General features: G+C 40.6%; 1 protein-coding gene across 11 annotated transcripts in view; it reads left to right on the top strand.

The window, feature by feature from the left end:
* The window catches only part of NEO1 (neogenin 1), a 247,353-nt gene that overhangs the window by 206,834 nt on the left and 23,212 nt on the right, over positions 1–17,307 (top strand). For 7 of the 11 annotated variants that reach the window (XM_074392691.1, XM_039468855.2, XM_039468852.2 and 4 more), the window contains 8 exons: positions 1,088–1,183; positions 4,136–4,359; positions 4,489–4,627; positions 7,227–7,334; positions 8,555–8,749; positions 9,440–9,472; positions 12,879–12,947; positions 16,921–17,068. In XM_074392691.1, coding sequence (XP_074248792.1) covers positions 1,088–1,183; positions 4,136–4,359; positions 4,489–4,627; positions 7,227–7,334; positions 8,555–8,749; positions 9,440–9,472; positions 12,879–12,947; positions 16,921–17,068 — 1,012 coding nt within the window. The remainder of the gene's footprint in view (positions 1–1,087; positions 1,184–4,135; positions 4,360–4,488; positions 4,628–7,226; positions 7,335–8,554; positions 8,750–9,439; positions 9,473–12,878; positions 12,948–16,920; positions 17,069–17,307) is intronic. The other 4 variants (XM_039468854.2, XM_039468851.2, XM_074392692.1 and 1 more) reach the window with 3 other exon arrangements.

Here is a 17,307-nt window from a genome sequence, read left to right as displayed (position 1 = left end):
ATTATTTGTCCAGAGGGGATGAGGGAAAAGGAGGTCTTAATAACCCCTAGGTTTCTGGCTTGAGCAGCAGGCTTGGTGGTAGTGTCGTTTACTAAACTAGGGGATGCTGGAGCCAGTCTGGAGCTGGAGGCGGGGTAGGGAGGGAAAGAGTTGAGACACCCAAGAGGAAATGCCAAACAGACAATTGAACGTAAAAGTCTGGTGCTCATAAGAAAGATCCAGACTGCAGATCTGTATTTGCAGTTGATGAGACATACATGCTTATCAAAGCTAAGGAAATGAATGAAAGCACATAGGGTGAAAGCAAAGAGTGGGAAACAGAAGAGCACCTAGAATCAAGCCTTGAACCTGTGTATCATGATGGCTCTTGCCTCTTCTCCCAATCTCAGTGAATGACATTTTCATCTCCTCTGTTGCCCAAAGGACTTTTTTCCTTGTCAGTTCTGACACAGGAAGACCAGGTGCCTCTATATGTTGCCCATTAGTGGCAATCTAGGGAGCGGGTCGGCCGCCAAGAAGAGCAGCTGTATCAAGGTTTTGGAGTAACACATGCCACGTGTGGCATGGCTCATGAGGCGTGACAGCTAGATGAGGTTTGGCCATTTCTGGATTTGGAGGCCCCTTGGAGACTTAAGGACACTGGGCACTTACTGAGTTAACGGTTTATCTCCTCCTTCTGTACCTTGTCTGTTCCCATGGCTGTCCTTCAGGGAATGAAAGGGGTTTGTTTAATTCCAAGCGCTGTCTCTAGGCTTCAGCACGTTAAATCTTATCTATTCATTCTCAGCCAAGCGCCCTTCATCATACCCTGAACATCACTAAACGATAGGAGAGGCCAAGAGAGATTTCAAGCACAGTCAACCTCCCCTACTGAGACGAAATCCAGGAAGTAGATCCCCGCCAGTTTTTCTGTACTGTGTGTGCTTCCATCTCCACATCTCCCCACACCCTAAAATAATCCCCTATAAAAAATTTTAAAGTTGTCTTTCTTGAATTCTTCTGTAGTTAAGATTATGCACAGCCACTCCTGAATTTTTTAAAATTCTACAGTGAGAATTTTTTGTGTGCATCTGTTTCTTTCCTTCAGATCCCAGCTCTCACTATGTGATTACCCTGAAAGCATTTAATAACGTGGGTGAAGGCATCCCCCTGTACGAGAGTGCTGTGACCAGGCCTCACACAGGTATGGTATCCCATCTTTCCTAGTCTCCAGTGCTTTTCCCAGCAGTTTAGGTAGAATATTGGCACGAGACCTATCCTGTAGGTGTCAGTGAAGAAAAAGCGTACGGTAGTTTCCGGTGCTGACTTCAAAAGGGAAGGTGGGCTTTCAGCATGGAAAGTTCTGTTCATTCCTGTTTTGCTTTTTTGGAAAATACTGATTTTGTTATGTAGATATACACACATGTTTTTAATGTTAGGATGTGGAAGGCAGAGTTTTGAGATCATTAAAAGTGATTTTCCATCTTTTGGGCATGTGAGCTGAAACTGAAGTGAGTCAAAAACAAAAAAGATTACTGACTGTGGCAATAAACACGTGTGATTTGTGAATCCAGCATTTACTATTCACCTGAATTGGTTAGGGAAGTGTTTTTCTATGTGCCTTTCGTAAGCTTGAGTATAAGGCCAGAGCTACTATCCATTTGATCAGTTATACATTTATTACAAAGGAGACCAAATAGTCATTGTTTTTCTTTGAATTATCTACTTAAAATATCTCTAAAATAAAGTAGTATACATGTCATGTAAATTTTTCTATAGCTATATAAGGTCTAATTTAGATCCAAAATAGAAGGTTTACTGAAGTAAATATGTTAGAGTTATAAATTTTTAAAAAGAACACTGGAAACCAAAGAATTTATTTTCAGAAATTTTCTTTTTCATTTATTTCCAAAACTTTGATTCTCTATTGTCCAGTGATGTCTGCTAGATACGTTGCATAATTGTACAGATTTGGTAATACTCTTTGTAATACTCTTTAATAAAGCTTACTTTTCTTGAAGGAAGAGTACATATACCCTTGAGTTCCTTTTGCTTTATTTGGGTGTGAGCTGTGTCACTGTACTGACATTAGAAGCAGTGCATCAGGGGGTCTAATCTTTGTCTTTTTTTTTTTAAAGCTTCTATTTAAGAGTATCTAAGAGATTGTTTAATTCCTACACATTTGGTAGTTCTACACATGTGATAGTTCTGTCCTATCTTCTTTGTGGTTATATTTTATAATTCTTTTAGCCATAGCATTAGTATTATAAAAAGGAGAAAAGATTACATGAAAAAGAATATTTAAATAAGTGGTCTACCGCTTTCTAAAATCAGGCTATAATAGCAAAAAACAAGTTTGAAATTATTTTATATGGCTTAAAAATGTAGCCTGCTGGCTAGAAATATACAAGAAAATATTCCTGAGTCATATAATCTAGGTATGTTTTCTAAGAGTTGCTACACATAAGAAAAAAATTCCTCCAAGTATTCTGGTGACTTCTACACCTGAAGGTGCATTTTCTGTAATTAATTGGTAGGTGTCCTGCCAAACTTTGAACAAAGATCTTGGTTATATAATGTATGCTGCTCTTCTATTATTTTTAGTTCTCATTATGCAGGAAATACACAAATGGAGACTATAGCTTACCAATTATTCATAAACAAGGTCTATGCTATTGCACATTTTGAGTAAGAGGAAGGACTAGTCACCATGACTATGTGAGAAGGCCATTGTAAACCCTGAACTTAAATCAGTATGTGTACTTAGAAAACCTAAGCATGCATTGGGGAAGCCCATGTGGATCCTGCTGTGTTGCCCTGGGCCCATGGTGCATGGTGCTTCTGTGCTCATTCTGGCCTCAGAGAAGTATCTGTTGTATATGGCACAGGACAGCGACATGAGTGTAGGCTTTCCATCAGATACGTACTGTGTAACTAACACTGACTTCTGAAGTTTGGAAAGTTTGTTACTGTATAGTACTCTGTATAGGACTCTGTATTTGTACTGTATAGTACGCTGATTTCTAAAGTTTGGGAAGTTTGTTACTTGGATCTGCGATAACCATGGCATTTCCCTTAACTGATGGGGATTCATCACTGGGTTTTTCTCTGGCTCTGTGGAAGAAACTGATAGATAGTGTCATGGTGTCGGCTTACCTTTCCTGAAGGAAGAGTATACCTTGAGTTCCTTTTGCTTTATTTGGGTGTAAACTATGTCACTCTACTGTCTTTAGACCCAGGACATGAGGGAGTCTGAACTTGACCCTTTGTGGGTATCATATACCCTCAATACCCATGGCTGACATTCAGGACTCAGGTTTGAGAGTTGGACCCTTACACGATCAGTGATATCACAGATAACTCTTGTCCCAAAAATTCAGCCACATTCACTGGAATCTCAAAATAAACCACGAGCTTCGTATTGCTTGTTTAGAAATTGTAGTCCTGATTTTAAAAGCAGTTTTTTCTTCATGAGCCTTTTTGTTTTTTTGTTGTTGTTGTTGCTGTTTTGAGACGGAGCCTTGCTCTGTCACCCAGGCTGCAGTACAGTGGCGCAACCTCGGCTCACTGTAACCTCTGCCTCCTGGGTTCAAGCGATTCTTATGCCTCAGCCTCCCGAGTAGCTGGGACTACAGGCACCAGCCACCATGTCCGGCTAATTTTTATCTTTTTAGTAGATAAAGGGTTTTACTAGAGACAGGGTTTCACCATATTGGCTAGGCTGGTCGTGAATTCCTGATCTCAGGTGATTTTCCTGCCTCAGCCTCTCAAAGTGCTGTGATTACAGGCATGAGCCACTGTGCCTGGCCTCATGAGCCTTTTTGAACAGGAGGTAGAATTTTCAAGTTATTTTAAGAAAATTCAAGCATGAATACATTAATATAATCACTGGATTGTCACATTTTAATATGCCTATAGAATGCAGTAGACAATATAGTTTATTACTGCTTTTCTTAACATTTTTCTGTAATTGTTTCCTGAAAGAACGGAAGTGGAAATAGTCTTTTAAATGACTGGTGGTTCTCTATTAACTCCGAATTTTCTTTCTTTTTCTCCATTTCTCACCTTTCATTCCATTATATTACCCTGCATTTCCCTTTTATTTTATTTTTGTTTACATTAAAATGCCACCCCTTTTTAATTATTTTCTGCTTAGACACTTCTGAAGTTGATTTATTTGTTATTAATGCTCCATACACTCCAGTGCCAGATCCCACTCCCATGATGCCACCAGTGGGAGTTCAGGCTTCCATTCTGAGTCATGACACAGTAAGGATTACGTGGGCAGACAACTCGCTGCCTAAACACCAGAAGATTACAGACTCCCGATACTACACTGTCCGATGGAAAACCAACATCCCAGCAAACACCAAGTACAAGGTACTGACACATTTGCTCCGGGTGAAAAAAGCTAATCATCGTTGGTATTTTCTAATTTTAAAGTTCTCAATTCACGTTTTTTTTTTTTTTTTTTTTTTTTTTTTTTTTTTTTTTTTTTTTTTTTTTCAGAATGCAAATGCAACCACTTTGAGTTATTTGGTGACTGGTTTAAAACCAAATACGCTCTATGAATTCTCTGTGATGGTGACCAAAGGTCGAAGGTCAAGCACATGGAGTATGACAGCCCATGGCACCACCTTTGAATTAGGTATGTGGTGTCGGAAACCATGTCACATGGCATTTCTTCTCTTTGCAAGAAATGAAAGCCAGTGGAAGTCTGTGCTCGAGTTGTGCCACGTTCCAAGTCATGAGGCACTCATCCCCTGCTTTTACTACCCAAGGAAAGAACTGAGGGCATGAATTGACGTATTTGCAAAACACAGTGAGCAACTACACGTGGAACTCAGTGTTTGCTGTTTCAGCTGATGAATAATGTTTTTTTAATCATTGAACAAGAACATTGGCAAATAACACAATACTATAATGCAAAGCAGAGTAGATTTTAGGAATCAAAAGACTTGAGTTAAATCCCACGTCAGCCCTCTATTGACATGTGATCATGAGCAAGTCATCCAGCCTCTCTAAATCTTGGTCTCTTTATCTTTAAAAGAGGAGTAACACTGCCTTTGTTACTTTATAGGAAAGAGGGGTAACAATCTCCACCTTTACTACTTTATAGGGTTATTGTAAGGGTAAAATGAGGAATAGATTGGGGAAACGTGGTAAATTACAAAGCACTGGGTAGATGTAAGGGATTATTCCCATTAATCCTGCTTTACTGGTAAACTGAGATAGAAAAGATGAAGTGACCTGCCTTTGACCAAGCAGTTCCACTGCCATGCTTGCTGGAGCCTGAACACTGTGCTAGGTGACCCCAAAGCTGCCTCTGCAGTTTCTGTGCAAACAAATTACTGTCTTGTAAAATCTTCCACTGAAATAATCTCTAAGGTCTCTGTAAGTGGACATGAGAGAGAAAAGATGACGAAGCAAATTAAAGAGAGAACAGGCCACCTGGGCTTAAGATTGTTTGGTTTTTGCTGACTTTTAGACGTGCCTTTCTGCACCCCCTGGGCTTTCCTAGTCTAGGGATATACATAACCATTTCAGATCTCTGTCTGTTTTGGCCTCCTATTTCTTTCTCTCCTATATATAAATAGTGCAAAATTGAGTTATAAATTCTCTACAAGCTGGGCTTGGCCTTAATGTCTTTTTGTCTTCTGCACAGTTTGTCGAAATTCGTACAGAGAAAAGGGTTGGATTTGAAGAGTTAGAAATACAGCGCATTCAAGTTTAAATAGACCTTGAGTTTGTTTTCTTTGCCAGCCATTTTAAGACTATGTTTTTACTTTAACCACAGCCCATTACCTAACAAATGAGATTGTGTTTTCCCTTAGGATATTTGTGTTTCACCAGGCTTCCTTACATTTTACACTGGGAGAATCCTAGTATTTTACGAAGAGTTGAGTAAATTTAAGGATGTACTTAATTTGCTCATTTTCCTACTAGTGTGTTAAAAGTTTTCAGCTATAATATGAAAACACAAGAAACACACTATCCTGTTGCATAAACAAACAGCTTCACTTTAGAGCAGTAACCTCAATAGTTGGCAGTATGTTTTCAAAATAAACTCATAGTGAAAAATATTAATCTGTAAATCATCTATTCTTTGAAGAAATTGGGCTTTTAAAAGTTATATTTGGGTCTGCGAGTGGTGTCTTGCACCTGTAATCCCAGCACTTTGGGAGGCCAAAGCGGGAGGATCACTTGAGGTCAGGAGAGTTCAAGACCAGCATGGCCAACATGGTGAAACCCCGTGTCTACTAAAAATATAAAAATTATCCAGGCGTGGTGGTACGCGCCTATAATCCCAGCTACTCGGTGGGCTGAGGCACGAGAATCGCTTGAAACCAGGAGGTGAAGGTTGCAGTGAGCTGAGATCACACCACTGCACTCCAGCCTGGGTGTCAGAGCAAAACTTCATCTCAGCCGGGGTGGCTCACACCTGTCATCCCAGCACTTTGAGAGGCTGAGGCAGGCGGATCACCTGAGGTTGAAAGTTCAAGACCAACCTGACCAACATGGAGAAACCTCATCTCTACTAAAAATACAAAAATTGGCTGGGTGTGGTGGCGTACTCAGGAGGATGAGGCAGGAGAATTGCATGAACCCAGGAGGCGGAGGTTGCGGTGAGCCGAGATTGTGCCATTGCACTCCAGCCTGAGTAACAAGAGCAAAATTCTGTCTTAAAAAAAAAAAAAAGACTTCATCTCAAAAAAAAAAAAAAGTTGGATTTGGTTTGGAGAGCCAACTATAAGTGAGAGAGAAAACTTTTACAATTTAAAATATTCTAACAAAATAATCCAGAGTGACGGGGCAAAAGCCATCTTGGACAAATTAAATAACTTCTCTCATTTTTTGGTATCCTGATCCATAAAGCAGAGGTAGTGATAACTACCTTTCAGATTTTCTACTAATATTAAGTGAGATGCTATGTGTATGTGACCTGCTATACAGTAGGTATTTGATACAAATGCCATTTGACTTTCCTACCTAATTATCCTGTTTATCCCTGAATCCCAGCAAGATGCCAATTCTGTATTTTCATAGTATGGCATTTCCTCTTTGGTACTTTGCATATTCTTCTTTTTATTGGAACTTTTGACGGGCAGACTGTCAGTTCTGTGAAGCTGGAAGCTTTATCTTTTTGTCTTGTGCCCCTTACTGTGCCTTGAAAGGGGAAAAGGTTGAAGACATAGCGAACTAATTTGAAATGGACAGAAATGATTGAAAGTATTGTTATTTTGTAGTTCCGACTTCTCCACCCAAGGATGTGACCGTTGTGAGTAAAGAGGGAAAACCTAAGACCATAATTGTGAATTGGCAGCCTCCCTCTGAAGCCAATGGCAAAATCACAGGTAAGATACCATCAAGCATGCATTGCCCTCTTCCTGCCTGACAGGAACATTTCCAGGGGACTGCTGTGTTGCTGGGAGAAGTGGGAGTCTGAAGACCGGCTTGGTCATTTTATGGGAAGGTGGGAGTCATGGTGGTCCTTGGAATTGGGGTGAGGCTGTGCTGGTTGCCCATTGCGGCATAAAATGGGTTGCCAGTTGGTAGTTCTGACCGCAGTCAGGGGATGGGAGGCACTAGACAGCCTTTGGCTGTAGTGGGACTTTGTGGACATTTATTTTCTTCAAGAAAGCTGTTCTTCTCTGTCTCTGCCTAGATGGACAACTTCAGAATTATGTGACTCCTCCCTGGGTCTATAGAGTAATACCCAATAAACAGAGATTCTGCTCTTGTACCCTGAAGCCACACACACACACAAAGCCCATTAGATACTTAATTCCTTTTTCCCCAGAGACCTGCTACTTCAGGTACCTGTGTTCTTATAGAGTTAAAAGTGTGAACTGGCCTAGGCCTTTGTAGGGGACCTGGAATTTTTTTCCTTGTACTTTCAGAGGAAAACCTTCCACAGTAGAGGGAACACTCTGCCTTCCTTAGCCTTATCAGGGGGAGAAGCCTGATGGAGTTCAGCTGCTCTTACTTCCTTTGGCGCCTCTGCCCCATGTGGGTGTGTGCTGGGGAACTGGGGTTTGCCCTGAAGTTCCTTTGTATGAATAGATGGCCCAAGGAAATGGAAAGCGTTTCTTAACACTGTCCTGCTTCTTGCTTTCAGTAGGAATCCCTTTCCATACATCCTGGGCTTTCTGTCATTTCTTTAGGTTTTGCCTTTGCCTCTTTGTGAAAGAATGAAGTGTGACTTGGCCTGGATTACATTTTACTTTGCCTTTTAAAACCAGCAACAGTGCAGTGCACTTCTGCCATGGGTTAGGTAGATTCGGGGTTGTGGCTCTTCTCTTCTCAATGTGGGGATTGACTGCCCCCTGGTGGAAGTATCCGGTAACAGTTCACTGTGACCCCCCCAGGAGTTCCTAGGAGATCACGTCGGTGAGAGCTAAAAAGCCTGTCGGGCAATTCCTGGTTTTCAAAACTGCATTATTTTAATTGTAGACATTTGAGGTTACATTATTCAGATATGCTATAATATGCATATGACATAATAGGTACTTGTTGATTTACCAAATGCAAAAGGAAAAGCAGTGATTTCTTTTCCCATTCACTCCTTGGACAGGTTACATCATATATTACAGTACCGATGTGAATGCAGAGATACATGACTGGGTTATTGAGCCTGTTGTGGGAAACAGACTGACTCATCAGATACAAGAGTTAACGCTTGACACACCATACTACTTCAAAATCCAGGCACGGAACTCGAAGGGCATGGGACCCATGTCTGAAGCTGTGCAATTCAGAACACCTAAAGGTAATGGTCCCCAAGCTGAGGATTTTGTTGTGTGTGTTTTTAGTGGGGCTGTGCTTACACTATCACTTGAGCATATAGAGTCTATGGATAATATGTGAAGTCTTAATGATGAGCTTGTGAGCCGTGGTGTGAAGATTGATCCCAGAATGATTTCTTACCTACTCATTGACCACCAAAACAGTGCTCCCTGGGGTACTAGCCTAAACATACCATATAAAAGATGACATTGGCTCCAGGCTATTTGGGACAGATGAATTGCTGTGATCTAAAAGTTTTTACCAGTCAGATCAGATATGATTATTTTGGTTCCATATGGAGAAATAGTGTGTTCTTGTGATGGATGGTTCAACTCATGCAGGCTCTTAACCTGAAAGACTTACTCGTGGACCTGAAAGAAAGAAAGAAAGAGACTTAAAAGGACCTTTTAAATAAATCCCTAGATAAGACAATGAAGATAAAGCATTGAACCAAGTGAGCTTAGGCTAATAAAATTTAACTGGGGACTGAATCTAAGGAATTACGGAAGCCCTGTATGAATTTAATTTCTGTTAGCACTAAAGTCAAGATTCAATTTGTTTGGAAGTTTGTGGGGGTTTTAATTTTTTTCCTTTTAAAAAGTTCTGCCTGTCCCATCTTCAAAGCTTGTGATCCTTGCTCTTGTTTTTTCTTCCCCTGTGCTTGGCCTGTTAGCGGACTCCTCTGATAAAATGCCTAATGATCAAGGTAAATGAGTAGATGGCCTCTCTTTCCTTTCCTTTCTTTTGTGACCTGTTAGCTTTTTATTTTTGTTTCTTTTTTTTTTTTTTTTTTTTTTTTTCTTGAAAAATCAGCACCATGTATTAAAAGCCACATATTTATTGGCCAAAGTAGAGTTGAGTCCATGTTCTGAAAAGCTGGGGAATTTATGTAGGAGCTAACCAGGCTGGCAGAAGAAAACTGAGTCCATGAACTGCATCCTGCAGCTGTAGGAGACTGGTTTTAAGTGTAGATCAGATCATCCTTTATGCTAAGATATTGAAGTTCTGTAGCAAAGATAGGCATTTGAGTCCTGATTAGACTGATCATACCAATTGTTCATATTCATAGCATCTAGAATTGTATTAGTGTCTCTAAGTGGAAAGCTGTGATCACATTGAGTGAATATCCTTTTTCCCTCTTCCCACAAAGAACCTACAAATTTACCTTACTAAATGTTGTGATTCTCTGTGACTACATTAGTGCTTTGTTTATTCTGTTACCGTAAACTTAATTCAGAGCTCTTTTTTCATTTCTCTCCTTAAACATACTGATCATATTAAAAGAGGACTGACACTATTTGCATTGAAAACTTAAGCCGGGTACGGTGCCTCATGCCTGTAATCCCAGCACTTTGGGAGGCCAAGGTGGGAGGATCATTAGCCTGGGCAACAAAGCGAGACCTCCCCTCTACAAGAAATTGGGGAAGAAAAGCTAGCCAGGCATGGCGGTGCACACCTGTAGTCCCAGCTACTCCCGAGGCTGAGGTGGGAAGATTGCCTGAGCCTGGGAGGTGGAGGCTGGGCTGCAGTGAGCCATGATCACACCACTGCACTCCTGCCTTGGTGGCAGAGTGAGACCCTGTCTCAAAAAAAGTAAAATAATAAAATAATAGTAATAATTGAAGTGGGAACTTAGGAAACAGGGGCCTCCATGTCACCATTCTTGAAACCATCCATCAGCAGTCTTGACACTGCCATGGTGGAGGAATACCTATACTTCGAGATTTTCATCTCTGGGAAGCCAGCTAATGCTAGTATGTTTTACATATTGAGAGCGAACATTAAAAGGAAATTTAATGATTGCTATCTTAGTTTAAGAGTAGTTACTAGAAATGTAAGGTATTTGGATCTTGGCTAATGGCAAGGAAGAGTCAGAACTTGATGTGTGAAGTTTTCCAAAACACTTCGGAAATGTGTTTGCATTCACTGAGTCTTTTGTTGTACATTGGAGAAACTGCAAACATACTTTCTGTTGTGTGAAAGTGCAGGAGTATAAAAATAGCCATTATATATATATATATATATATATATATATATATATATGCACAGAATATAAATGAGCTCATTGTTTTCTCACTGGATTCAATAGCCAGAGTGCAGTTCTTCGCTGCATGCCACCTCTGGTACTTAAAATTCTTTACTCATTGAGTTTTTTGGTGCTCGGTTCATCCTTGGAATTTTTTGTTCAGAGTTTACATTTAAGAGAAAAAATGTTGGGAAATATAGCAATATAAATCATCCAGTTTGTTAATAATTTGTGTTCTTTGACAATTGTGTACATAATGTGGTGCTCTGGATAGTTTGGCTTAAATGCAGCCTACCTGTCAACTAAGTACACTCAAACCTGAAGAGCCTTGCAGGTGCTAAGCCGTCTCCACCAGCTAGACTTTGTCATAGTGAATAGCATATGGGGAACAACTGGACTCTTAATATATGGTGTGTGTCATTTGGGAGAAATGATGGCATCAGAAGTAAGGAGATAAAGTAATATGTGTGGACAGTGGAAAAAGGCCAGGGACTGTGAGTAAATTCTAGAATATGCCCTTTTAGATATCCAAGAACTCCTGGTATCTTCTTTTGAGGGGTTTTCAGTTTCTGGAAATACAGCAAACGTTGTTTTAGTCACTCGATTTATTCTGCTACATTAACTGCATAAAGAAAACTTCAGATTTTAATTTTTTTCATTTGCCCAAATGTGTGTGTGTGTGTGTGCATATATATATATATATATATATATATATATATATATATATCCTGATAATTTATAGAAGTACTTGACATTAGCTCTAATGTTTTGCAGAGACACCTAGTTTATACATTTCTAGTAAGGCTTTATTTGTAGAAATAACTCTCATTTATAAGTGTTTTCTGAAGCTTCATGCTCTCTGCCTCTGTAAGGGGAAGATTATACTCTTTCCTGAAGATTTATTATGCTTGTAATAGGAGTAGTTAACATTTATGGAACATTTACTATGTGTCAGGCAGTATTAAAAATATTTTACGGTATTAAATTTCCATTTAATCCTCACAATAACTTTGTGAAGTGGATACCATTATTATCCCTGTCTTACAGTGAGAAAACTGAGGCTCAAAATGAATAGTTAAACAACTTGCCCAAAGTCAAACAGTTGTATATGATGGAGCCGATACGCAATTGCAGTCAGCCTGTTCAACAGCGTGCTAGATTAGCCTCCTAACTAACTTCATGAAGCAGCTTTTACTTTGCAGTTCTTTCAGACCTCCTTTCAGGAGAAGTACGGTATTGCTTTCTGGGCATAGACCTTAGATTGATACCTTTGCTCTATTGGGAAAAGGTTCTTGTATTTGCCTTTCCCAAGCTGCTTTTCCTATAAATGTGAAGAGCAAAAGTCGTGACCAAGTTTAACGTTTTTTGAAAAAACTGGTATTTGCACTTTCTGAGGCCCCCTCCTAGGGTGGTCCCAGGCCTGAGGTCAGCAGCCTCACTTAGTGTGTTCCCTGATGATGGATTAGGAGACAGTGTCTTTTTTTAGTAACTAGGAGGAAGACTCTTCTTTTTTTTCAATCTCTGAATGTTCAGGTGACTGAGCAGGAACTGAGAACCTGATTTGAACTTCGATTTACCTTCCTGTTTCTGCTCAGGGTAACTTTATATTCAGAAGGAAAACGTTCTCATTTGAGAAAAGAAAAGAATCCGAACAATACAGATGCCTGCTAGTTCAGATCCACATAGCCAGGTCCCTTGGAAGAGTATAGTTCTTTAGTGTAGACATTAACCTAATTAGTCCCCTTCGTTCCTTTTCTAAGAGAAGCTCCTCTGAGCAGTCCTTTGGGAACGGCTTCCTAAGCTAGAGAAACAGGACCTGCTGTCCCACCTTCTAAACAGCAGTGACAGCTCACAGCTGTGAGGCAAGGCTGTCAGTCTTTCAGACGCCTCATTGCGTAGAAAGCTATACCTTAGTTTGCTTTGCACACGTAGACTGTAGATTCCCATGATTCATGTGCTACTTCATGTTCTCATGGACAGAAGAGACTAAAAATTGTGTTTTTTGTTGAAAACACTCACTAGCTACCAAGTGGATTGTCATACCAAATGTGTGGGGTCATTGTTGACGTGATTTCTTCTCCTTTAGCCTCAGGGTCTGGAGGGAAAGGAAGCCGGCTGCCAGACCTAGGATCTGACTACAAACCTCCAATGAGCGGTAAAGCCCTTCCCATGGTGTTTTTTGTTTTTTGTTGTTTGTTTTTTTTTTTGCTTGCTGTGGATATGAGGCAGTTTTGCTTAAATTTTTAAAATGTCTTGTATAGCTTGTGTGTGGTGGGTTGTAGCATATTAACCTGTTTTCTTTTATTACTAGATCTGGCTTTAGGCATTTTCTGACAAAAGTTTGCCAAATGACTCCCAGCCCATTCATCGTAGGATTCATAAATAAAATTGTTTCCCCTCTTATCCAACTTGAGGTTGAATCCTGACCATATTGTTCTTCCTGTTGCCTCTAGAAAAGAGTTAGAATTTTGCTTTCAAAAATAAACCCACTAGGGGGATTAGCCACCATCCAAAACAAGCCAGACAAATGCCTTTAGAATCGTTAAGTTCTCCCAGTACTTCTACGTACTGCCGTGTTTTCAGTGCAGTCATTCTAGAAGATTCTTCCCACTCTCCTGGCCATCTTGAGAGCTGGTGCCTTCTAATTTAATGATGACACCCCCATCTTTACAGAACTTCACCATTTGTAAGTTACTTTCACACATAAAGTCAAATTTGAGTCTCAGAACACGGTGAGCAGGGAGAACAGGTACCATTATTTCCATTTAATACATTCAGAAACTCGGTGAAGAAGAAATGTGCCTGGGGCCACCCACTAAATTATGGCAGTCCTAAAACCAAAACTCAGGGCTTCTAATTTCTGTGCTTTTTCCACTGTCACATTCAGCCTAAAAAGCAGGGGTCCTATTCCAGACGTGGGAATCTAGAGTGGCAAAATGTCCACTGAAGTAGTTACTAGGAATGACCCTTACTGTCTCTTCACATATGGAAGAGATAGACATACGAGAGAAACGCCTGTCCTCTAGTAACTCATAGTCTAATTGTGAAAATACAGTGACGTCTTAATCTCCAGCTATCTGTTTAAATCGAAAGTGGAACTGCCCAGATTTTAATGAAATCAGCCTTAGAAGAACCAGACAATCTTGCATTCTTCTAGAAATAAGTATTCTCCAAGTTCTAGGAATCTGTTTATGAGTTTCTCCTCCTCCTGTATATGTGACATTTATATGTGTCCACAGTATAATTTTTAAGGCTGTGAGGGAAGTAATTACTCCTTTGTCTTTCGTTTATTTATGTATTCACTCATACATTGATTTTTGTTTTGGGGGGAGTTTTTTAGAGAGTCTCGCTGTGTCGCCCAGGCTGGAGTGCTGTGGCATGATCTCAGCTCACTGCAACCTCCGCCTCCTGGGTTCAAGTGATTCTTCTGCCCCAGCCTCCTGAATAGCTGGAATTACAGGCGCCCGCCACCATGCCCAGCTAATTTTTGTGTTTTTAGTAGAGTTTGAGTTTTACCATGTTGGCCAGGCTGGTCTCGATCTCCTGACCTCAGGTGATCTGCCCATCTTGGCTTCCCAGAGTGCTGGAATTACAGGCATGAGCCACCATGCCCAGCCCACGCGCATGTTTTTAAAGATGCAGGCTCTATGTGGCAAGCCGTGGGAGCAAGAGGAGTAAGTAACAAACTACCTGGTAAAGGAAAGCTTCCTCGAAGAGGTGCTGTCTAACCCGGGTCTTCAAGGATGCTAGAAGATTGTTAAATGTCAAGATAGAGCTTGGACATGCCAGGAAGCAGTATCACCGTGTGCAGAGGCATGACAGTATATTAATAAAACAGCCTGCTCTCTCCAGGGGTCGCACTGCACAGAGACAGGGTAGGGATTGAGTTGAAAACACGGGTTAGAATCAGCCTGTCAAAAACTCAAGTACCAGCGCAAAGACATTTGAACTTTATGCTACAAATAACATGTAAAATATCTGACACCACTGGTACACTATGACTTCCATGTTCCGTTATCAACCGTTACTACTCTGATAACAGTGAAGAGTAAGTTGGGGGCGAAGAGTATGAAATCAGGGAGGAGGAATTAGGAAACAGTTACAGTAGTCCAGATAAGGCGTAAAGAAATAGCATATATATTGTCCCTGGTAGGACTGTTCATTGGCAGCTAACTCTTGCTGTATCTTAGCAGAAAGCTTTTGTCCAGCTCACATGTTAGAGGTCAGATGCAGGTAAATGAGAATGTGTCACGGTTAAATGCAGGGAAGAACCACCTCCACCTCTTCCTGCCTCCCTCATTTCAGCTCCCCAGCCTCTGTTACGCAATGCCCACCCTACCAAGTACCAACCCAGTGGTTCAGCACTGCCGTCAATAACAGTGTTACGGAAAGCCGTATTCTAATATGAACAATATAGTCCATTTTAGCAGCCCCAGTACCATGGTGTTTCCCAAATATAAAAACGTTATTTTATTGAAGGTCAGTATGTACGGTTTAAGTCGTCTGTCTGCTTACCTTTTTCTCATAAATGAAGGATAAAAATGATGGACCAAAAGTAGAATAAACTTTTAAGCCCTTCTAAATCAGCCCCAGATTTATCACTGTGCTTAGATGTAGCCTATAAAAATCAAAGGAGCAAAGTTGGAGGGTCAGCTAACCCAGCATTACGGAAGAGACTCCCACAATGAGTGTAAGTTGGGATTCGAACATAAATTTCTAAACCAGGTTGTCATGAGAACCACTTCAGGAGATTTTTTTAAATACACATTCCAGGCCATCCTTGGATGGTAGGCTTTTCTTCCACAATATCTCACGCTGGCAGGATGCCTGTTACGTACAAAAGATCCATGACTTGGCAAGGCAGCTCATCCCATTATTGTATACCTCTGATTGTTAGAAAGTTAAGAGAGAGAGTAGCTAGAAGGAAAGACACCAAATATCCATGGTGGTTAGACGTGTGTGCTGGGATTTGCCACATTTATAATATGAGCATGAATAACCTGAGTAGGGAAGCAAAGAAATGTTTCAAGAAATGGAAGACAGCCAGACGCAGAGCTAGATTACAAAGCCTGGACCTCATCCTTTCAGCAATGAGGAAATAACAATAGTCGGAAGAAGGAAAAGAAAATCGGAGTATCTTCAGGGTCCTAAGTGGTCCGGCCTCTGCAGCTTCTCCAGCTCATGCCTTTTTTTCTCCTCACTTCCTTCCCTCTGACTGGCATCTCTCTCTTTAACAGCACTGGCTGCATTTCTCTTCCTTGAGAAGAGCTTTTTCCTGCCTCAGGGTCCTTCCCCTTGTATGATGGGATCTTTCTTATCATTCAGATCTCAACTCAATGCCATCTTCTCAGAGAAGCTTTTTCTAACCACTCAATTTAAATTAGCTACCCAGACACTCTGTATCATATCACCTCGTTTTCTTTTTTTTCACACCATTCATGTGAAACTAATAAATAAGAAACTAATAATTTATTTATCGTTTGCCCCATTCCCCCCACCAAACATTCACATCTTCGTTCACCATTGCACCCCTAGTACCTAGAGCAATGACTGATGCACAGTAACTGTTCAGTGTTTCTCATACTTCAGACCTACTGTTTCTTGAAGTTGAACAAGAGAATTAACTCTGCATAGGCTGTGTATTTACAAAAACAGACTTTGCATGCAGTTTTTATGATCTCAGATATCTTTATGTTGGGGAAAACCTTTGCTTTGTATGAATGAACATTTTTAAATGGTTTTGAAAACCAGAAAACGAAATGGTTTATAAGTGGGGCTTTATAAGATGAGTTTATTTATCACGAGACACCAGAGAGGCAAGATTCTTTATTCGTCTAAGTATATCTCAACCTTTGAAAGCTCTTGAATGTTCAGTACAATTTGAGAAGCTTTAATTAAGCACTGTCTTTGAGCAGTCTCTGTCTTGAGCACTGTTGATAGGACAGACTCTTAGCTGTCTAGGAGCTCATCATCTAGAAGAGAGAGCCATGCTCCTGCGGCACGTTTATATAAGGCAGAGCGGTGAGTATTATGAAGAAGTTCACGTGAGATATCAGTGGTTCTGTAGCTTGACAGTATGCATGTTTCAGATTCTCTAACATTAACAACATACCACTTCTCCTCTGCAGGCAGTAACAGCCCTCACGGGAGCCCCACCTCTCCACTGGACAGTAACATGCTGCTGGTCATAATTGTTTCTGTTGGCGTCATCACCATCGTGGTGGTTGTGATTATCGCTGTCTTTTGTACCCGTCGCACCACCTCTCACCAGAAAAAGTAAGAAATGCACCCTGTAGATTTTTGACATCTTTTGCTTCTGTGTGACTTCCGTATACAGAGTGGTACACAAAGTTAAGACATAAAAATACATGAAAAGGAATTTCAAATATTTTAAAAGAAAGTGGGAAGTAGGTCCTCTTATGTGTATCAGTCAGCGTCCTGGCAGAAAAGAGGTGGCACATTTAAAAGGATTTCAGCAGAGGTAATTTAAAAAGTCATAGGTGAGATTAGGGAAA

This window comes from Saimiri boliviensis, chromosome 2, assembly GCF_048565385.1.
Source record: "Saimiri boliviensis isolate mSaiBol1 chromosome 2, mSaiBol1.pri, whole genome shotgun sequence".
NCBI lineage: Eukaryota > Metazoa > Chordata > Mammalia > Primates > Cebidae > Saimiri > Saimiri boliviensis.
The sequence above is the reverse complement of the archived record's forward strand: the minus strand, read 5'-3'. Positions and strand labels throughout refer to the sequence as shown.